This window comes from Corythoichthys intestinalis, chromosome 18 (genome assembly GCF_030265065.1).
Source record: "Corythoichthys intestinalis isolate RoL2023-P3 chromosome 18, ASM3026506v1, whole genome shotgun sequence".
Lineage (NCBI taxonomy): Eukaryota > Metazoa > Chordata > Actinopteri > Syngnathiformes > Syngnathidae > Corythoichthys > Corythoichthys intestinalis.
The window spans coordinates 16,091,839-16,116,339 of NC_080412.1; the positions used below are offsets into that span (position 1 = coordinate 16,091,839).

The 24,501-nt window shown below is 40.2% G+C and overlaps 1 protein-coding gene across 1 annotated transcript in view; it reads left to right on the forward strand.

The window, feature by feature from the left end:
- Window positions 1-24,501, forward strand: part of LOC130906163 (E3 ubiquitin-protein ligase RNF43) — a 197,966-nt gene that overhangs the window by 108,788 nt on the left and 64,677 nt on the right. Inside the window, exon 2 of the mRNA XM_057820147.1 lies at window positions 16,573-16,686. Within this exon, the coding sequence (XP_057676130.1) occupies window positions 16,573-16,686 (114 nt within the window). The remainder of the gene's footprint in view (window positions 1-16,572; window positions 16,687-24,501) is intronic.

Sequence of the window (24,501 nt, forward strand, 5' to 3'; positions counted from 1 at the left end):
AACCATGCCACGTTCAAAGTCACTCAAATCACCTTTCTTCCCCATACTGATGCTCGGTTTGAACTTCAGGAGATTGTCTTAAACCATGTCTACATGCCTAAATGCACAGAGTTGCCGCAATATGATTGGCTGATTAGAAATTAAGTGTTAACGAGCAGTTGGACAGGTGTACCTAATAAAGTGGCCGGTGAGTGTATATATACCATACAATTGCACGAGTCACTGTGATCCGAGTCACAAATAAGTCCTGAGTCTTACTTGTGGTCGAGTCGAGTCAAGATGTCGAGTCAAGTCGAGTCTCGAGGTCATGTAGAGTTGAGCCGGCCGAGTCACAAGGTTCTAAAGACAAGCCGTGTCAAGTCAAAAGGTTGTCGAGTCGAGTCACAGGTTAGTCACGGCCTTCACCATTGTTCAGGCATGGTGACGTGACGCAAATGGGACTGTGATTGGTTTGCTTGGACTGTTATTTCCGGATCAGCGCGAAATCACCGCTATTTTCAAACATTGTTGTGCTACACGCAAAAATAAGCCGACGAGCGTATCATCGAAGAGGTCCGTAAGTACGACAACCTCTACAATGTCTCGTCGAGACATTATAAAGATTGCCAAAAGGCAAACAACTCGTGGAAGGAGATTGCTGAAAATACGGTGCTGGAGGTCAGCGATTGCATGGAAAAATGGAGACAAGTACGCGTGTGTTCTGAAGCGAATGGCCACACGAAGCGGTAACACAGTTGTCCAAAAACTGCCAGTTTATAAAGATTGCCAAAAGGCAAACAACTCGTGGAAGGAGATTGCTGAAAATACGGTGCTGGAGGTCAGCGATTGCATGGAAAAATGGAGACAAGTACGCGTGTGTTCTGAAGCGAATGGCCACACGAAGCGGTGACACAGTTGTCCAAAAACTGCCAGCTTTTTATCACTTTATGTCATATTTTTTTGGTTGGTGCACTTTATCATTTGTTGTGTACATAAGTTTGCTGTGAATCTGTGACCTATTTACATTTTACACTTCAAGAATATGAAGAATAAAGCACAGGTTTGGTGTCAAGAGTTGTTTTGATGTTTAATTTTCAACTACAGACAGTTCACACACTTGATGCATCATCACTAATTGAGAGTGCCTCGGTCCTTTTATGACAATGTGTTTACCATCAAGGTTTCCAACGCAGTTTGGGAAGTTACATAGCCGCCAGAAATCTGCTATGGCTTCCCACTGGCTGGTTGTAGGACACAGCAAAAAAATCGGACAAAACGCTGGACAACGCAGCTTGCTGGCTTCCACACGATGCTAGAATTCGTAATGTGACTTCCAGTCTCTGTGCAGCATCAACAGTCGGACAGACCACCTCTGCAACCGTTTTCTGAGTCGCCTGCGCCTCAACATGATCAACATTTGTTGTTCAATGTTGATAAGCCGAAGAGCTACATTCAAGTGTTCCATCTCCATTGTTGTGTAACCGGAAAAAAACTAGAGAAAGTCGACTAGAGTCTGCCAAAACCATACAAACACAACGCCACACCCCTTTTGTGGCATGCCGGTGAATTACAGAGCATTCCCTTGCCCCAGAACCTTCGAATGCTTATTGATGCCGTAGGGTCTACATCGTTGCTACGCTATCACCGCAACGTAGAACTATAACTCAGGTTCCAGGCAGATCACTGGCATGTGGGAACCAATCTATGATCCAAGTCAGCTTGTCGAGTCTCAGTCATTGTCTAATGAGTCGAGACGAGTCTCGAGTAGTTTCGGACCCAAGTCCGGGTCTTCATTTTTTCTCTTAAAGTCCGAGTCAAGTTTCGAGTCATCAAATTTGCGACTGGAGTCGACTCGATTCCGAGGCACTGTGATTCGATTCCGAGGCACTGTGATTCAAGTCCAATTATATACTATATTCTACTATAGTAGTAAACTAAAGTGATTCCTCGCTACTTCGTGCTTCAAACGTCGTGTCTTTAGTCCATGGCGGATTTTTTTTTTAATTAAAAAACTAAGCATTTTTATACTTGTTTAAAAAACATTCGGTGGGACGGTAACATATTTAAAACATTAATTATTACATTTAAACAGAAGTGCTTAAAAACCATTTATCAAACTATATACAGTATATACATGAAAGTTTTTTAATTTTTATACTTTGGGGGAAACAAGTGAAAAAACGTGTTGTTTTATACTGTATGTATCTCTTTCTAATGCAAAATCTGAATTGTTACAATGAACACACACACACCAAAAAATTTGGGGGGGGGGGGCGCTACTTAGCGGTTTTTCACTTATCGGGCCGGGATCTGGTCCCCTTTAACCGCCAAAAACAAGGGGTCACTGTATTCACTTGTTGTTTACTTTATAGCTACAATTGGGAGTTAAGATCTGCACCGGTTTGTTTTAATCAAGGGTGTCCAATTGGTCTTTGCGGAGGGCCATGTAATAGTTATGGTTTCCTTATGAGAGCCACTATTGTAAATATTTAACTCATTTGGATGTAATGGAAGGCCGTCAACGTCAAATCCATTTTGACTGGAAGGTGTGAACTAATGTTCATTTGCTCTTACCAGTCAAAAGGGGCGAACTAACATTCATTCGCCCTTTCCAGTCAAAATGGATTAGACGTTTAGGACCGTCAATGGCAGTGAAACTAGGGCTGCCCTAGTAATCAACAAATAAACGGTTGGCAAATCTGTCAACTATTTTATAATTTACTCAACTTTTTAGCCACTTAATAGTATTTTTTTTTTTTTTTTTTTTTTTTTTTACAAAACGGAGGGGGTATCTTTTTAATTTATGTTCATTTAATTTTTTTTTTTTAAAATAAGGAAAACGTTACAACAACAAAAAAATGTTCATTCATTTATAATTCATTTTTATCATTTGGGTCATAAATCTGCTTTTTCTTTTAATTGAAAAAAATTGCAAACATTCTTTTTTATTTTGGGATTTCATTTTTTATTTGTTTTTTATTTTTATTTTATTTTTATTTTTTTTTAAATAAATAAATAATATAATGTAATAATGTAATATGTAATAATGTAATATTAAATTTAAAAAATCAAGACATTTTTTTAATCATTCTAATTTAGTTTGTTAAAAAAATGAATATGCTCCGATTTCATCAGTCCTCGAGTTTTCAACAAGGACTACAGAAATTCGAGAAGAATGGAGAAATATGAAGTCATTGCATGTGATTTACTAATGGGGGTCACAAAAAAAAAAAATGATCCAGTGGGCCGGATGTGGCCCATGGGCTGCCAATGTGATACCTGTGGCCTAAATCTGCTTGATTACAAGGTGTATTCTAAGCAAGTGTTTTCCATGTTTTCTATTATTTTATGTAAAATTGTCTTTAACTCTTTCAGTGCCATTGAACATGATAGACGTCCAATCATAAGGCTTTTAAAAAATAGATTAAAACTCATCACTAGTCGACGTCCAATCCATTTGAACTGGGAGGGTGAAATGCTTGTTCAGTGCCAACCCTCCCATTTCAAATGGTTTGGTCGCCTAGCTCCCTTAATAGCAGCCAATGAGTTAAGCATCCGGGGCCACATATAGTACAGTCAGTGATGCTGTTTTGCAACTATTTACTGGCAAGTTGCTAAGGAGTTGCTAAGTCTGCGGACAGTGTGGCCACATGAACACTGGAGAAGATCACGGATAACATGGGGGAAAAAATCCTTCCATTTATTTGTGTATTTTGTGTTTACATTTCCTTAACGTCAATGTGCCTTACTGTCATCAGTTTGCGTGAGGGGAAGTGTCCTTTCCTGTTGGGTGACATTAGGTTATGATGTAACATGTAACGATTAAAATGTTTTTTTTTGTTTGGAATCTTAAAATGTTCTTTTGCAGAAAGCATATCAGTGGCAGACGACATCCAATTTAAAGTCAAATTATTTTATAAGACAACTTTAGAACTTACTTAAAAAATGATATGTTGTGTATTTTTATTGCCTTGCTTTGAATATTTTGCCCATGTGTTCATTGTATGACATAATAACTACTGTAATTTTTTTGACTATAGGCGCTCCCACCAATTTTGAAAATGGTATTTCTTCATATACTGTATAGGTCGCACTGGACTATGAATCGCAGGGTTCCAAGAGAGGGGATGGCGTGGCTCAGTGGTAGAGTAGTTGTCCCCTAACCCAGAGATTGTGCGTTTGATTCTCTGCTGATGAACTCGCCTAAGTATCCTTGAGCAAGATACTGAACCCCACATTGCTCCTGGTGCTGCGTCACCAGTAGGTAGATGACGATGTAGTGTAAAGCGCTTTGAGCGCCATAAGGTGGAAAAGCGGTATACAAATATAATACCAAGAGGAGGGTGGGGTGGCGGATTGTAGTTATATAAATATTTTTAGAACAGCAGCATTTTATCAATTACTATTTTTCTATTGTAAAGCACAACGTTTCAAAAGTCATGGATGACAATCTCATAAGTACTCGGTATGTTTTAGCATTAAAAATAGATTTGACAAGTATTTATCAAGACTCTTGAATACATTGACAATTTTGTAATTCCCTCAGTCTTACATTTTAATCTGTTGGTTGATATGTTTATATTATTAGACTGTCAAGACGACGGTTTTCCGCCAAATTTCTCAGGATTCACCTAGACAAAGGTCATACCGCAAGTCTTAATGTACAAATCCGATTTTTTCGTGTTTTTCCGACTCGAGTGAGGCATTAACCATTTCAAATCCGATCTAGGTCACTTTTGTATGTGGTTAAAATCCGTTAAATCTGGGCCACATTTTTTCCAGAATATAAGAATAATAAGACAAGAGTCGGGGCAACCTGTCCGTATGTCTGTGTATCAATCAATATAAACTTTGAATGTAAGACAACATGGGGATTATTTAATGTCTGTTGTTTGTGTCTTCTTTTTGTAAATCAAAATATGATCACCACTGAATGACGTTTAGTCATCATGTTAGTCATTTGTTTTGATGCTCCTGCACATGCGGGTCAGTTTGCTCAGCGCATCTCAGACTGCAAATTAGTGCGCATGTGTGATACCTGAACGGGCTCAATGGATAAAGGCAGTTTGAACGGGCACGCCAAAAAAACAGATATGACAAAAAATCGGAATTGTGCAGTAAGACCTGCGGTATGAGCCAAGCCTTAATGTGCAAAATAGGATTTATTTGTTCCTGCAAGACCTGTGCCAGGCCTGTCTGTCTCAGCTGTTGTTTGTTTTTGTGCTTCTTTGTTGTGATGATATCGGTGCTTCTCTACAAGTTCAGCGTGTCCAAAATTCAGCAACATACCTGACCATTTTTGTATCACCTTATTCAAAATGTTTGTTTTTGTAGCAATTTGAAGGTTTTTGACTCCATTTAACTCGCATGGTGGCTTCTGCAGGAATAGGTGCAATTCAACGACTTCATCTTAATATCAAACGAAAGATACCTCCGGGGTGTCAGCAAGTGTCAGTTGCCGTTCCTTTGAAGTAAAAATGTGTCATTTTACTTTTCAGAAAACGGAACAGACAAGAGATAAAGTAAACAGTCATCTGGTGGAGTGACAGCAAAATGTGACTTCAGATGCGCTCTTAAATTTCCAGCTTTAATTGTATAGTAGTCATTCTTCTTAATGTGTAGTCCCACTTTGATTAACACTGATTTTACTTGGCTCATTACTAGGTTTGTCAAAAGTATCAATATCAATATCAATATTGGACGATATTTGATTGCAAGTGTATTAATAGTTTGTTGTTTGTTTTTGCACTGCCATAGGCCACCAGAGATTTATTGGGATGGGGTAAATATGATTTTGCACTACTCTTGATAGTAATGGAAGTAGAGTTGTCCGATAATATCGGGTAGCCAATAATATCAGCCGGTAAAAGCTTTTTAAAATGGTATCGGATAGAGGGCCAATATGTGGACTTTTTTCCAACTTCGGCCATCGGCCGTTTTAGAAAAAAAAAATAAGGATTTTGATCAGGCTTCTGTGTGGGCAACTGTGGCTGCCGCTGACTGAGAATAGGACCATGGAAGCAACCTGCCAATAATACCTGACTGCAGCCGACAGACTGCAAACAAACTACACCCACGTTGCTACAAACTACGCCCACATGATGCTACGGTGATAGCGTTTGATGCATCTCATAGATATCACATGTATATAGAACTAGATGCGAATTGACAGACTTAGCGATGTAAGTAAACAGCCACAATCTTAAAGCAGTAGACTTCTCAGGAAGGCTCTGTTGTAGCAAACCTAAGGTGAGTAACTTTTTATCTAAAATACTCCTAAACCGGCAAACTCTTGATGTGAATCTGTCTTTAAATGATGAAACAGCTTTAAAACTTTCACGTCGAAAGTAGACGGAAGGGAAAAATTGCAATAATGGGAACAATTTTAACAACTTTACCGGTTGATTCACAACATTAAATGACTTCCAAACGTAGCAAAGGTTACAATCTAGTTATCGTAATATCCGCAATACCCATGTGTCCAGTTAAGTTTAGGGTAAAGAATTGGGCTATACTGTAGCTTATTGTCCCAAAAACCCTTTGAACTTCACATAGTACAAAAAAAAAAAAGGGTTGGTACGGCATCACCGTACCAGCAGCTGGCGTGGTTTGGAGGGGTCTAGTCTGTATGAGGCGTGATTTGTAGCGTGCATCTTTGACTGCTGTCAGACCCTTCTCCAACTTGCAGCAGCTTGAAGGCAGGTTGCTGTAGGAAGCTTTAGGCTTGCGTGTTTTGTAAATATTGTAAGGATTTTTTAATTCATTTTGCATGAGAGAATAGGCATTGGTGCTTGAGCCTTTTAGGTTGTTTACTGAGTTATCCTTACTCTCAAAATGTAACTTATAACATTAGCGTAGCATTCACGTTAGCATTAGCTTTAGCATGGCGAGCATCCTCTCAAACACTCACTTTTTTGCATCTTATTGTGACGCCTTGGTGGGTTTAATTATTTGAAAATAATGTACTGTTCATGCTGAGTGTGTATAACCATAAAAAGAAGTGCATTGGTAGCACTAGACCCAATTAATCCTTTAGGTCTCAGGTAATCATTGTAAATTTGAAGCTGTTGAACCAATTTTTTAAAAAGTGCCTTTCATAATCTACGTGCTTTAAAAAAAAGTGTATCGGCTTACAAAATTGGCTTTGGATATCGGCAATCAGCCGAAAAATGTTTCCCTTATCGGTCGACCTCTTATATCGGATAATTTTGACATCGGATTTTCATTCGGTTTTGGGCCAGTATGCATGTTGCCTTCAAAGTGAATGTAGAAGCCTTCAGCCTTTGTACAAGGGCTGGTCACCGCTTAGCACAGCAGTTATGCTTATTGACCATTAGATGTCTCCAAACTAAGATGCTTGGGATTTGTTATGTGAGCATCATCATTATCATTATTAAAAATCCAGTTTGGCATTACAATACATTTACGGTAATTTTCTGACTATATGCCTCTACTTTCTTCCTTCATTTTGAATCCTGCCGCTTATAGTCCAGTGCGACTTATTTATTGATTTATTTGGGTTAATAGGTAACACTTTATTTGACAGCATATTTATGTCCAGCTCACAACTTTTACATCCATTCAAAAGTGAGGTAATTTGCCAGATAACACTAAATGACATCTGGTATAAACATTCATTAATGCGCATGAAATTGTCATGTCATAATTATAATTGTCTAATGACAGTCTTATGGCGCCACAGTCAAATAAAGTGTTACCAAATACCATAACTAGGAATTAATGAAACGATTGGAACAGTAACTGAATAAATAATTAGCACAGAACATGAATTTTGTTTGTGTTTTACATCTGTAGCGCTGCAATGGATGCTAGGAGGCATGTTAGACAACAACAGTGTTGACAGCAGGTGACAGGTGGTGACTGTCTCCCTCAAGGGAGCATTGATGGCCAAATGAAGCTTCTTGAAGCAATTCATGGTGGTTCATTTGGTTTTATGACAGTCGTATGATGCCTCTGTCAAATATAGTGTTACTTGTCAATATCGTTTGGTGTAAATATCCCATAATACAGTGAGGACAGCTGCGGCTTGTAGTCCAGTGCAGCTTATCTATAAACAAATGTTGTTTTTGTGTCAAATTTGGTGGGTGGCGGCTTATCGTCAGGTGCGCCTTATAGTGCGAAGATTACGGTAGCCATAATATATTAAGTCCACAACCGCATATATCGGTATTGTTTTGATATTGGTATCGGATTTTTGGAGTTGGACAATATCAGGATATCGGTTACCGGTTAAAAAGCCATTATCAAGCCATTATCAACTCTAAATGGAAGGTATATTTGCATTTTCCTTGTTAACTCATCGTCTGCCATTGGCAGTGTTAGGCATCCAATCCATTTGAAGTGGGAGGGATGGCAATGGATGAGCAAATGTAACTCATTTCAATTTTACAGCAGAAGGAAGATTGGACATCTATCATCGTCAAGGACAGTCAATGAGTTACTTGAAAAATAACATTTAATTTTAGTAACGCGATAACAGTATTCACTGGAGCTTTGCATTCTTCTAAAGTGATTGATAAGTTAAAACGATATCTATCCATGATGTTTTGGAAACATGAGCAAGGTGGGGTCATCCTGCAGGCCAATGAAGGGACAGAGGAAGCCTGGAGGACGTGTGGATGTGGCCTCCGTTTGTACAGGGTAAAGGGATCACTGCAACGCCAACAAACTGTTGGGTTACCAAGCCGCTGACCTGTTATGACAGGGAAGTGTTGTGTTTATGTTTAACTCTGAGCTTTGAAATGTATAGCGCGGCGCTAGCCTGAGGCCGGTGGAACGTTACAATTTGTTGGTGGTATGAATGTTTTAGTGTGTACATGTATGCAGTCTTCATTGAAAGGGAGTCGAGGAAAGCTGCAGGAAGTTGCTACGGAATCCCGTTTTAATCTTTCGTGACGTGGCTACGAGAGTTGCACTGATACCATTTTTTGACACCCACTCTGTTGTATCTTCCAATGCCAATACTGTAGCAATACCACAATTTTGGGGGAAAAATATGTAAGGTTTTTCTATATTAATACTAAATTACCGCATGGTTTTGTCCGGAACTGTTAAAAACCGAAGGGAAAAGGCCAGTACAAACAGTTAACCTTGTTTTTTATTTTACTGTTGTCACAATACTAAAAATCTCAACTCGATATCGATACTCCAAAAACATATTCAATACCATTTTAGGTATTAAAAAAATGGGGGGTGGGGAGACAAGTTAAATGTTGTTTTTGTATTACCTCTTTCAGCCTCATTAACAATGAGAGACATCCAATCGTGTGGTGTGTGTCCAATCATCCTTCTGCTTTGAATTGAAAGGAGTTTGTCACCAAACAAACTGGACGTCTATCGCTGTCAAAGGCAGCAAATGAGTGAGCCACCGTGAACAAAAAAATGAGCTGAACAATTCATACTAAGGAAACTCACGTTTATGAAATGAAATACTATTACAGTACTATACTACAGTATGCAGTATTACTACAAACGTACCATTTAAGATTCACACTTGAAGACAATTCAGAATCTATTATGAAACATAGATAGCATGTAACATACCAAATTCAAACCCTGAACCTCCAAACTGTGAGGCGGACCAATTTGTGCTAAATTAGCATTGTACAATCTGAGTTAATTAGCATGTGTGCAAGAGGACCCCACTGCTGGTTGATTATTAGTCCAGGGACAAATATGACATTTAAGAATCATCTCAGTGGTGACATTCTGCACACTCATTTGAATTCTCCACCCAAATAAAGACGCGCTCTGTTTGGTTGCAGCAAGCCTCGCCCAATTATCAAGGCAGACAGTGTTTGATCTCTTGTCAGCACATTTTTTAACCACATCCAGCCTTCCGACCTCTTATGTTACACGTTAAGCGATCGTCTGCGTCACTCTTTACCAACGTACAGCGTTGCAGATGTTGGCGTTCGCATGCAAGCACACGCATGTGCCCGCATGTGGCCCTCTAGCAACAGACTTGCATCAATATTCAGAGGCTCCCATCTTTGATGTCTGTACACAGGCGTCGCAGTTCTTGAAATTAATTGTAGGTGTGTTATGAGTGCACTAGTAATTTATCTGCTATAATCAGACTTCTTTCCATTCAAAAGCTAGCTTAGCTGCCAACCTCTTTAGAAGCAGATGCCAGTTCTTTCAACGAGTGATTGTGTTTTGGGATTTGCTTAATACTTTGGAAACACAAAATGCCAGGGAGTGTTGTTGTAGTTATCTTTGTAATGAATGAAAATAAGATATTTGCAAACACCTGCTTTTACTTTGGCGAACAATAATATATTTTAAGATAGTAGAGGTCAACCGATATGGGATTTTCAAATGCCTATACCGACATCTAAAAATATTTTCTGCCGATTGCCGATATCCAAAGCCGATTTTGTAAGCCGATATACTTTTTTAAAGCACGTAGATTATGAAAGGCAATCTTTTTTTAATAGCATCAACAACTTCAAATTAATAATGATCAGACTTAAAGGATTCATTCGGTCTAGTGCAGGGGTCTACAACCTGCGGCTCTAGAGCAGCATGTGGCTGTTTCATTCATTTGCTGTGGCTCTTCGTGACTATGGCAGTGAACTTTTCAGTGCCATTGACAATGTTCGACGCTCAATCATCCTTTCACTGGGAATGGGTTATGAGCTGTGGCATTCCCCAGGGGTCAATCTCAGCACCCTTACTTTTCATTCTGCATCAAAAAACCTAGCAACAATCAAATGGATTAGACGTCGAACGTTATCAATGACTAGCACTGAGTAATTTGCAGGTGCTTTGACATTAATAAAATAATCATTAGAGAAATAAGCTAGTTATAACTTCATTTTAACGTCAATGAACTGACATTGATGGTAATGTCGCCCCTGCCAACATGGCCACCCTGAGGCCATGCTGGTAGTGGCAGTAAAAAGTCTTTCCAAGCATCTGCCATGAATTGAAATGAGGTTATCACTGGTAGACATCCAATCCATTTCAAGTCGATTGGACATCTATCACAGTCATTGGCAACCAATGAGTTAATGAGTATTTGATTTGAATTTAAATTGGAATGTACAGTTTCAGACATAATTCTAAATTTGAATATGTATGATGGATTGATTAGTCGACCAAGCTAAAAAATAATCAGTGATCAGATTACTATTACCCCTTACATCCATGAATTGATGTTGCATGAAGAACAAACCAATGTTGCTCTAAAAATACACTGCTTTTAATTTGAGCAGTAACTTTGGCATATTACGACTTACAAGACTCAAACTAAGGAAACACATAATCAACTTTTCAACTGTTCAAATAGCTTTGCTTTTTCATCAGCTGCTATTGACGGCGCTAGATGTCCACTTTTTGATGGGAAGGGCGAATACATGATGTTCATTTGCCCCTCTCAGTCAAAATGTCAATGGTATGTATTTTTAAATTACTGTATATGAAAATAATGTGAACATTATTTTCCTATATTTATTTGTTTATTTCGAGTACAGACGATTATAACCATACAAACCAACAATTAATAAAGCTACATTTACTGACAGTATACAGCAAGTATACCGTTTACCAAATTGGAAGTGTTGTATTGAGTTCATTTTGTTTACACTTATAGATTAGTTGATTTTTTGTTTTATCCCAGACAGTAGTTATAGGTGGTTTAAATACCTGACATGTTTCGGCGAACACTTCCTCTCTGATGAAGGCGGAAGTGTTCGCCGAAACATGTCTGGTATTTAAACCACCCATAACTATTGTCTGGGATAAAACAAAAATTCAACTAAATTGGAAGTGTTTTATAGTGTGTAGGTAGGTCCTAAACTAATTGGCTGCTATTGACAACAATAGATGTCTGATCTAGTGCTGCAACGATTAAGCGTTTAACTCGAGTAATTCGATTAGAAAAAAGATTCGAATTTAATTTTTCTGCTTCGATCATTCGTTTAATTAAAGTGGGGTTGTAATGGTTTGTTTTGAAAGCGTTTGCATTTAATTTTATTGATTTGGGTGGATACACTGCCCTCTAGTGGCGACAGTGAATATTTAATAACTCATTTCACATGGCTGAATCCAGCTGCTCCTTATTAAGACCAACATAAGCTGTTTTTGTTTGAGCTAATGCTTTTGTAATGCATCCGTAATTTAGTTTACAGGTATATTTAGCCATTTGTTTGTGGTAATATGTGTTTAAACCATTTTCTAAAGAGCAATGTAAAAAAAAAAAAAACAACAACAACATGTTAGCATTTTAGCGCATTTAAGCCAGCAGACTTTTGCAATGTAAGTTAGCCAATTGTCGTTTTGTTGTACTTCGATCCTTATTTATTTATTCATTTATTTTAATACCGTTTGAGGTTCAGCTCAGGTACTTTAATTTTTTATGTTCCTTATCCGATTACTCGATTATTCGAACTAATTAGTTCATTGATAAATTGACTACTAAAATAATCGATTGCTGCAGTCCATTTAAAGTGGAAGGGATGACAGCGAATGAATGTTCGTTCACGGCCATTCCTCCCAGTTTAAATGAATCGGATGTCTACTAGCGATAAACTCATATCAATTCACAGCAGGAGGATGAAAACATTGACATGATTGGATGTTGAAAGAGTTACAGGGGCGTGGCCCTGCAACTGAGTATATATATGAAGACTGATTTTTGGCTCTTCTTGCTCACATGAGAGAGCATCACTCATCAAGTATCACTCAGCGTCACTTAAATGACATTACGTTCAGTTTTCAATCCAATCAGTCGAAGATGAATTGCCAGTAATGGCGTGGTAGATCTTGATGAGGTACTCCCTCCAACACTGGCTGGCAGCAAAAGAACTTGAAAGCCCTCTGGCTGATTATTGGCAAATGAAAAAGGAACATCCGCAAGCCCGAGCGAGGGGAAAATATTATTGACTTCTCACCACAGCTACTATTTATTTTTCTCTTTTTCTGTCCGTGTATTTGTTTTTGAAGCTGTTAGTTTTTTGCCTCAGAATATTTTTGTAACAGCCTTTGATTGAACTGGAAAGGAATGCCTTTAATCGCGGCTACAAAAGAGCCAAGGGACATGTCCCTGTCAGTTTGAAACAGATCTAGACAGATGAGGAGGAGGCGGAATGGAGGAGTGAGCATTGTTAACAGTCTGTGGGGAACTGTTTGCGTGCCCTGTGGTTTCTTGTCTCTGTGAAATGGAGACTCGGTGATTTGGTTTCCCAGGCCCTTTTTTCTCGGGGCCACACAAAAACCAAATGAAGACGTTTCAATCTGTCCCGATGCCATTGGTACCTCGGTGGCAGCATGTGTTTTATGTGCTTGATGGCACCCACGCTGGCGGTTGCAACCATCTGATTCGAAGTGGTGAGGGCATATCCAAAATACTTGTAAATTTAAAACTTTGACCTAATCTACTTAGGCAAATGCAGCATTTATTGTATCTCAAAGTAGACTAAACTGGCTACAGCTACATGATTTGAAAAGCACGGGGAAAGCACTGGATTTTTTTTTTTTTTTTTTTTTTTTTTGCAGATGATTAAAAAAAGTTTATTGTGTGTGTTGTTATTGCCAAAAAGGAAATCAAGCAACAAGTTACAAAACATATTATTTCATAAGAAAACGTTTGGTTCTTTGTGAAGTTAATACTAGTTAGGGAAAAATATATTCAAGACAATCGTTTTGCACTTTATTAACATTAATTTTGTTTGATCTGGCCACAAAATTAACATTTGCTATACAAGTGCGGCCTACATGAACTAAAAATTAATATCCACATATATTTGTATATGTTATATGTTTTATATTTATTTATCAGTATTATTTATATTTTTGTCTGAATGTAAAAAATTATACGTAATTTTCAGACTATTAGCCGCTACTTTCTTCCCTCATTTTGAATCCTGCATCTTATAGTCCTGGGCAGTTTATTTGTTGATTTATTTGGGTTAATTGGTAACACTTAATTTGACAGCAGCGTCATAATACTGTCATAAGACTGTCACAATTATGACATTGCAAGTTCGTGCCACACAATTCCTATTTTTTTGTCATATCTGTTTTTTTTTTTTTTGTTTTTTTTTTTACGCGTGCCTGTTCAGACCATCTTTGTCCTTTAAACCCGTTCAAGTATCATGCATGCACACTAATTCCCAGTCCGAGATGCGCTGTGCAAACTGACCTGCATGCGCAGGAGCATCAAAACAAATGCTGGTTCAATGTCATTCCAGGTTGATCATATTTTTATTTTCCAAAAAGAGGACACAAATAACGGACAGTTGGACCTGACTCTCAGCCGTGTAAGCAATCTTCAAATATTGCTCATTTGATGCACAGAAAGAAAACCGAGCATTCTCAGGCTTATCTGTAACCCTAATCCCTATTTTATTTTTTTATGACTGCTTTCAAACTCGCCACTTCCCTAAAAGCTACGTTCAAGCTAGGCGCTAACGCTAATGCACAGCATCATCTCTAACGTAGCGCCCCGTCTCTCTTGCTGAAGTACCGTATTTTTCGGACTATAAGTCGCAGTTTTTTTCATAGTTTGGCTGGGGGCGTGCGACTTATACTCAGGAGCGACTTATGTGTGAAATTATTAACACATTTTTATATCATTTCAAATGTTATTTTGGTGTTTTGGAGTGACACTAATGGTTTGCTAAACTTGTTAGCATGCTTTTTATGCTATAGTTATCTGAATAACTCTTAATAGGTATGTTACGTTAACATAAAGGCCACGTTCACATTTCGTTGTTCATGCATCATGCAACATTATCATACTGTACACTTATTCAGCATGTTGTTCTCTATTGTATTTTTATTTGAAATTGCCATTCAAGATGACATATCTGTTCTATGTGTTGGATTTTATTATTTTAAGTATTCCCCCCAAAATGCAACCTATACTCCAGTGCGACTTATATGTTTTTTTTCCTCTTCATTGGGCATTCTATGGCTGGTGCGACTTATAGTCCGAAAAATACGGTAATTGCTGCATGAATTCCGATTTGGGGGACTTGACAGTTTAGACCGGAGCCACATTCTGGAAAAATGTGGCCTAGTAATGGTCCACTTTTATACGACCTGTCCCAATCAGACTGTCAAGTTAATATTTGAGTCGGAAAAACATAAAAAAAAGATTGCGGTATCAACGTAGCCTAAATGACATCTTTCATAAGCATGTCTTCTGTCTTATGACATTCTTACAGTGTGACAGAGCTGTCAAATTAAGTGTTACCGCTTAATACCTTTTGGTGTAAAAATCCCATAATACACGGAGGACAGCTGCAGCTTATCGTCCGGTGCAGCTTACCTAAGAACAAATGCCGTTTTCGTGTCAGATTTGGTGGGTGGCAGCTTATAGTCCGAACTCTGAAAATTACGGTATAAATTCATAAAATATTGGCAAAAACACATTTTAAAAACAAGTGAAAAACTAAATTAAATTGTTCATTCGCTCATCCTAGGCAGACAATGAGCTCAGTGAATACGCGATAAATGGTTAAACTTGTTTTGCACTTTCTCTGTCTTTTGTTCTCATTGTCTCCTTAAAAAACAGGGAAGGAAAATATATCAGTTTTGGGTGGAAAAATCTGAGATTTTTAGGGCATATCTCCCCGCCCTGTTTTTAAAATGCATATGATTCATTTTTCAACATCTCCTGTAAAGCCACTCCATAACAACAAATGAACTCATTACTCATGCCATCATTTATACTTCCTGTAAAGTTGTTCAAAGTTTTTTGGGTTAGAAAATGCCAGCTTTTAAGTATAGTAAATGTGAAAAAATGTGCGCTAGAAGAAGCAAATAGTACTCTGTACAACACCATGGTGGTAATGATTAACGGAATGTAGATGTTTCTAGAGCTTACATATCCACTTGCTCTTTTTCTTCTCTTCTCGGGAGTACTTTTTTCCCTCCTTTTTTACTGACAGACAAGCAACAGCCTTTTGCTGAACATTACGTCAAATCCCCCTTGACCGGGGTGCCAGCTGTTGATGTCACCTTTGGGGGGTTTCATTTAGGGATTTCCGCCGGTTAAAATGAGGGGGAACCCCATTGACCTCAGCCCACAGCCACATGAAGAGACACACCAGGCACCGATGGGACCACTTAGCTAGTGACTCTGATTGGTTTAGATCTGTGCTGATTAACATTAACTTTACCTAATTGTCTGCCATTTATGGCGCTAGAGGTCCAATCTATTTTGACTGTTAATTGCATTGAGCATTCGCAAAGCCAGTCTTACTAGGGCTACCACGATGTACTAATCGATTTGCAAATGAATTGTCATTTAGTTTGACAGTCAATAAAAGTTTAGAAATGTTGTTGATCTAAAAATTCTTGCTTATTTTTACGCCTCTTAATAAAAACATTTTTTTTTCTCTTAAAAAAAGTGAAGAAACAGAAAATATCTTTTTGATTTATTTTTTAATATTTGATTTTTTATTTTATTTTTAAAGAGGCCAATGCAATTATTCTCTATTTATTTATTGGCATCCATTTTGTTAATGGACGCCAATGAGTTAAAATAATTGATTGAAGTTTTATTTCTCATTTGCCAATGCCTACTGAGATTGTAAAATGTGCCTTTGTCTGTCTTTACAGTATCACCCTCTGTCACTGTGCAACACAAGTGAAGATGACCAGCTAGAGAACGATGTCATCGCCGTGGTCAAACTGGAGCAGAGAGTTCCCCGCTGTCTGCCGTTGCTGGAAAAGGTAGAAATGCCATTGCCAAATGCCAGCGTCATTTTGACTTCTTTCAAAGACTAATTTTTCCTCTGCTACATGGAAACCGGTCATAGCTATCTCCATTCTAAGGCAATCATTGAACTACTATTGACGACGCTAGGATGGAGCGTCTAGCGTCAGTGATATTTTAAAACGAGCAATCACAGCCAGTTTGAATGAATTGGACGTCTGTCGTTTTCAATGGCAGGAAATTTTTATTTTCACAACTTATTTTTTTTATGTTTAAAGTAATGAGAAAAAGTGAACTATTCACTTATTTATTTTATTTTTTTTAAAATAGCTTGTGCCATTGACGATGATAGACGTCCAGTCATGTGGCTCTTAAAATGTAATTTCAAACTCGTCACTCAACGTTCATTCAACCCTCCCGCTTCAAATGGATTGGGCATCTCTCGCTCTCGGTGACTAATATTGCAGCCTACGTTACCCAATATGCAGAGGTGGGTAGAGGAGCCAAAAATTTTACTCAAGTAAGAAGTAGCGTTAATTCAAACTAATATCACTCAAGTAAAAGTAGTCATCAAAAAAGTACTCAAGTACAAGTAAAAAAAGTGTTTGGTAAGTAATGAGTAGCATTATGAGTAACTGCTTAAGATATTTTTATTTAAACAATGGTATTTCTTTTTTCTCAGCAAAGTTATCTACTGTAATTTTCGGACTATAAGCTTCTACTTTTTTCCCTCATTTTGAATCCTGTGGGTAATGGTGCAATGCGGCTTATTTGTTGATTTATTTGGGTTAATAGGTAACAATTTATTTGAAAGCGGGGTCATAAGATTGCCATAAAACCGTCATAATTATGACATGATACTATCATGGGCATTAATAAATGCTTAAGACAGATGTCATTAAGTGTCATCTGGGAAATTATGTCACTATTATGTCCAGCTCAGATCTTTTATATCCATTCAAAAGTGAGATCATTTCCCGGATCACACAAAATGACATCTGTTATGAGTATTCATTAATGCTCATGACAGTGTCATGTCATAATTATGATTGTCTTATAACAGTCTTGTGGTGCCATTGTCAAATTAAGTGTTACCAAATGCCATAACTTGCAATTGATGAGACAACTGGAACAGTAACTGAATAAATAGCGCCGTACATGAATTTTGATTGCTATTTACAACTGTAGCGCTGCAATGCATGCTAGGAGCCATGTTGGACGACAACAGTGTTGACAGTAGAGGTTGACTGCCCCCCCCAAGGGAGCAGTAATGGCCAAACGAAGCTTTTTGAAGCAATGAAGCTTTGAACCAAATGGCTGCAAATGGTGGTTCATTTAGTCTTATGACGGTCTTATGATACCTCAGTCAAATAAAGTGTTACCGGTTAATATCTCTTGGTGTAAATATCCCATAATACAGTGAGGACAGCTGTGGCTTATAGTCCAGTGCAGCTTATCTATGAAAAATGCTGTTTTCGGGTCAAATTTTGTGGGTGGCGGCTTATAGTCAGGTGCGCCTTATAGTCTAAAGATTACAGTATATGAACTGTTAATATTATACTGTACTATAACATACTACATAACCACATTGAGCCAAAGAAATACAACCCCCCCCACCCCTCCCCCCACCCCCCCCCAAAAAAACTGATTTACCGCGAGAAAAAAAATCTACAGAAATTAAGCGTTATTCGTCCAAAGAGCATGAGTGGCCGCTAGTGGAGAAAACATATTTCCTTTTATGACACTATTAGGTCGTATCTCTGGTTTTCCGTGATCAGTCGGTGCCAAATAAAAACTGGGAGAGAAATTAAAATACCCACTTTCAAGTCATGTTGACGGCGGCGCTCTATGTCAGATACTTAATGTTTTAGGGTGCTTTAAAGACGCCACGTGATTGAACAGGACGACGTGATCATAGAACGGCAAGCTTGAGTCTGATTGGTATAATGGAGTCATTGATTATTAGAGGTGGGAATTTTTGGGCACCTTACGATTCGATTATAAATCAATTACTGATGTCCCCGTACAAAAATGTTCTATAGATAAACTACTATTTCAGTATCAAATTAACAGCTCAAAACAGTAAATAAAATGCTCAAGTCCCCATTCTGTATCAGCAGCTTTAAACTACATTCAATTAATTTAATGTTGTGAATCAACCGTTAAAGCTGTTAAAATTGCTCCCGTTATCCCATTATTTTCTCTCTATCTACTTTCGACACGTGAAAACTGTTTCATCATTTACAAATATACTCCAGTCTAGATTTTGCCGATTAAGGAGTATTTTAGATAAAAAAGTTAATTCGGTTCGCTCAGAAGGTTCACTACAACAGCCTTCCAGAGAAGTCTACTGCTTTAAGATGGCGGCTGTTTACTAACGCCAGCGAGTTTGTCATTTCGCATCTAGTTCTATATACATGTGATATCTACTGTAGCATTATGTGGTTGTAGTTTGTAGCGGCTGTTGGCTGCAGTCAGGTATTATTGTTTTTTTTTTTTATGTAGCGGCATGAGTTGAGTATGATGTTTACTCTCGGTCCATTCCTCATTGCGTCCCAAAGACCTTGCTGTGTTTTAGTTCCACTTTACTTGTCATATTTCAATAATCGGAATTTGGATGTTAGTGAATCGTTCTCGAATCTGCCACAGCCGAATTGCGAATAATCTAAGAATCTGAAATTTCGCACATCTCTGATTATTATTGTTGCAAAGTCTCATTGGTGAAAGTGGTTGAGCCACTATTGGAGTCTCTGGCAAAAAAAAGTAAAATCTAATATGTAGAATAAAGAGGAAAAATGTAACAACAAGTGAAGCCAAAAGTAGCGGAGTAAAAGTAGCGTTTCTCCTTCACAAATCTACTCAAGTAAAAGTAAACTATGGCTTAGTAAAACTACTCTTCGAAGTACATTTTTCTCATGGTTTACTCACGGAGTAAATGTAATGCCAAAAATAATCACTCGCCCTATAAAGGGTTAAAGAGAAGCTGTCATTTATTTCGAAGAGCTCTGTTTTCTTCAGTATGGTGATGAGTTTTACTCAGGGGAGTGGTTTGAGACGAGAACTAATGTGAGGCATGTAGCAGAATGGCCCTGTCTGTGGATGGGAGACTTTCAAGGGCAGCTGTCACTAGTCCCATCTCAGCCCATCAGAACAGAGTACATCTCCCTTTCAGCTTCCCTCTAATATAAGAGCAGCCAGAACTTATAGATAGATTCCACCCACAATGGTTAAGATGTATATGCAAGTGACCTGGATCTCCCTTGTGTTTAAGTATTCTTCCATGCACACAGGCACTTAAAAGTAGTGTGATTTCAAACTGTTGCTATTTTCCTCCTTTTTCAAGTGGTGGCAAATTAGCAGGCAGGACTATAGTTAGGGGACTGCCTTTTTTTAGCTTGTGTTTTCTTTTCCCCTAATTTAAAGCCATGTTGTAGAGCTGGCCACCATGGCGATGATGTCGAGACATTCCCACACATTTGCCCGCCGCTTTCGTCCTCCCGTTTGCTCTCAGTGGGAACCGAGGCGAACGGCGGGGGAAGAGGAGGGATGTCACTCAAGGCCTAATGCAGAAATGGTTTTGATTAAAGCCTTAATGGCATCGTTGTGTTGTTCCATAAACAAAACACGGTCTCTCGGACAAAAGGCTGTTGCTTCCGAGTGCTTCCTCCCTCCCGCCTTTGAAATCAAGAGAAGGGAAGGAGGGAGGGTGTTCTTGTTGTTGTTGTTGTTGTTATTGTTGTGGTCTGTCAAATATGTGTTCCAGTAGGCGCTCCACTTTAGCCACCTGCATCATTGCTTCCTCACTTTTGGTCTTGGCCTTTTTTTTTTTTTTTTTCTTAAATAGGGGATTCATCATGCAGCTGCTGGTGAGTTTGCTCTCCTTTGAAAAGGATGAGTCAGATGGTGAGGATGTGCGGTTCTTTGAATGAGACTTGTTTACAGTTGAGTCTGACTGTAACTCAACCCACTGATCTATAGATACTCCGACGCCCACAGAGGGTTCATTTTGCACCGCACACTCTAAAAATAGACTGGAAACTAAATAACGTGAAGCTCCCAACTTTTTTGATTATACTTTGTCTTCATTTTGTTTGGGTTGTTGGTTTTATTCCCTTTTTTTTTTTTTTTTTTTTTTGAATGACTGCTTTTAACTCATTCATTGCCATGAACAATGATAGACATGACATCTTTTTCAGATGGGAAGGCTGATATTGAGTGATCATGTTTCACTGCCATTGACAGGGGTAGACGTCCATGCCAGTTTAACTGGTGGCCTGGCAGCGAACAAGTCAAGATGGATTGGACGTCTACTGCTGCCAGATCCGGCTCAACATGTCATCATTTTCTCTGACCCGCAAAAGTAAACCATGAGCAAGGACTTCATGTTTCTTGCTAAAACAACATTTTTATAACATTTCTTGAGACTCGAGAAATCAGAGATTTTTTTTTGTTTTTTTTTTTGCAATATTTAAACATTCGTTCATTCACCTCTCTCAGTCATAAAGAATTGGACGTCTAGCACCGTCAATGGCAGCTGATGAGTTAAATATTTAGTTTGACACACCTGCTCTAACTGGACAAGTGGTGTTGGTATGTTTGGTCTTCAGATGTTGCCTTCTACCAATACACACACATATGTTGCAGGATTATGCATTGTCATTTAAACCGAAAATATAATATGCACTGACCGCGCACATCTTTATGTACACGTGCACTTGTATGTCTAATCAGGTCCAATTTGAGAGCTGAATCAAAACTTTTGCAAGGATCAAGCATTCCAGCTGTCCAGTTTGCACAGAAACTGAGATGACTGTTACTTCCTCCGTAGCTAATCAGCACAACATTCTGGAATGCTTTTCTATTTCAACATTGCAAAAACATTCCAGGTCAAGAGTAACAGAAGAAGTGGTGGGTAATGGCTTTTTTGGGGGGCAATACTTTAAATGAATCCTTAAATACAGTATTCCGGTTGTTGTTGTTTTTTTTTTGTCGTGTACAGCTGCTTAGACTGCTTAACCCCCTTAATAAATAAAATAAATTAATTAAAATAAAATTTAACGAATTAGGGATGTCCCGATCACATATTTTTGCACCCGAGTCCAAGTCACCTGACTTTGAGAATCCGCAGATACAGACTCCCGATCTGATACCAAAAAAAAAAGTATTGTTAATTTTTTTCAGCGAACAGGAAGGGATTATGGGGGAACAGAAGAAAAGAAATACAAGAGAAGACAGAAAAGAAACACATACACAAACAACAACAAGAAATACATTGAACATCTAAACTAGTTACTAATATGCTGGTGCTATCGTCAGCAAGATGTATTTCCGGTTTACACCATGTGGGGGCCAATTGGCCAGTGAAAGAGGAGAATGGGGGTGGGGGTGTCTATAAGACTATAAGCTAAGTGATTGAAAGGGGTAGAGTGTACACAAATCAGTTCTGTGATCTAGAACCCAGTAATCGTGTGAATCTCTTATGAGTGTAAGCCCGTTGGCGACCAACCCTACGCCGCCGCATCGCCAATCCCGGCACCGGAACCCCCAACCCGAGCATGCCCTACCACATCCAGCAGCACGCAAGCCCCACCGGGCGCGCGACAGCCACGCAGACGGGCGGAGAAACCGCGCGGGCGCCAACCCAGGGCCACAGCCCCCACCCAGCCAGCCCAGGGAGGGAGAGCGGACGGGGGGGTGGTGGGGCCATGCGCAGCCCATCCCTCCTCCCGCCGCCCAGCAAAGGAGCCACCGTCCCCCCCCGGGACCCAGGGTGGTCCCCCGGGCCACCCGCGTGCCCATCAACCGGCCTTCAGGGATGGCAGGAGGGGACGCATCACCAACCCCACGCCTACACCCACCCCCGCCCGCCCACCCGGGCCACGAGCCACAGCCCCCCAACCGGCACGGCACGCCACGGGACCCCCAGCGGCCCACCAAGCCCCAGGCAAGGCAGGGTCCCCCGCCGGTGCAGGCGACACCCCGCTGATACACCGGCGCCCAGCCAGCGACCCGCGACGGAGCGCAGGGCGGATGCCCAGCCAGAGAAGAGAGGGGAAGGCGGAGGCAGGAGAACGCCCAGGAACTGCCACGGGGTGATGCAAGACCGGAGACCCAACCCCCCAACCCACTCCCGCGGCCGGCAGCCGAGGCAGAGGGGAGGCCACACCCCGGGAGCCACGCCATATAGAAAAAGTGTGGGAACCACCTACCACCCTATTACTGTGGCTGCCAGGTTCCCGACTGGCAGCCATCACCCAGCACCGTGATGGGGGTGTGAGGGGAGGGTAGTGCAATGTATGCATTAAAATAGGAGAGCTTGGCTTGGGGCAGTGGGACCGCAGCATGGAGTTTCTGTCCAGCCGCCCGTCCCACCGCCCTTTGCCGGAGCTCTCCTGTGGAGTATGATGTATGTGGTGCATTTAAAAAAGGTGCAGGGATGGCGGGGCCTGTGGTGAGGAGGCAGCCGTGAGGCACCCCCCCCCCCCCCAACAGGTCCCAACCATCCCACAACCTTGGTGTGTGGTGCATTAAAAACAGGGGGGAGTCGGGCTGGGACTGTAAAGCCCCGTCCCAACTCTCCCCGGAGAAATGTATGAGCATGTAAGTGCCAGGGTGAAAAATATTTACAGTGCCGAAGTGAGAAGTGCGTGAGTTAAGAGGCAGGCTCCCGCGGGCGTGGCCCCGTCCACCAGAACCACCGGCCCCAGGGCGGAAGAAGCGTCAGGGCCCCGATCAATCCCCGCCCCAGACCACCCACGGCGCCTCCGCGACCGCCCACCCCCCTCCCACCCACCGAGCACCCACCCCGCACCCCGAGCAGGCGCCACACCAAGCGCCGGCGACCAGGGGGCGTCCACCCCACTGGCAAGGGACAGCAAGCCTCACCCTAGGCCCCGCGGGCCCCAAGAGGCCACGCCAACGACCCCGCCGGCCGGGGGGGTAATACTTTAAATGAATCCTTAAATACAGTATTCCGGTTGTTGTTGTTGTTTTTTGTCGTGTACAGCTGCTTAGACTGCTTAACCCCCTTAATAAATAAAATAAATTAATTAAAATAAAATTTAACGAATTAGGGATGTCCCGATCACATATTTTTGCACCCGAGTCCGAGTCACCTGACTTTGAGAATCTGCAGATACAGACTCCCGAACTGATACCGAAAAAAAAGTATTGTTAATTTTTTTTTTTTTTAAACGTTACTGTCCCACCGTGCCGCCTTCATACCAATTATTTTTTTTAAAAAAGAATAATGTAGAATAATGCTTGTCCTTATTAAATGCTTCATTGAGTGAATCCACTCAAATCCACTCACGCTGCTGAGAAGAGCCGCTCACGTACACACACACACACACACACACACACCTACGCACCCCCACGCACACACACACACACACACAAAATGAGTTCTCAAAGCACACTACCGCTAATGTGTAACAAGCTAAATGATTGACGCATTCGGCGCCTTTGTAGGTAGCGCTTCCAAGGTTCTCTGGCAAGATCAAAGCTTCAACGACTGTCAGTCATCGTTAACTTTAACAATGAAACTCCAGTGCACAGCTGAGCAAGAAAAGCAGCAGGAGGGAGAGTGAGAAGCAGTACGAGCATGAAGCAGAAAAACATAGGTATATTCTTTAAATTAATTACCCGATCCTCTGAAAAATGGCACGATCAGCCCGATTTCCGATCACATCATTGGTTCGGGGCATCCCTATAATGAGTATGTATAAAGCATCGAAGTAATGCATAAGTACATAAAAATTGTATTAATTAAAAAAATAGAGTTGTCCGATATTATCGCTTATTGATTAATATTGGCCAATAAAAGCATTTTA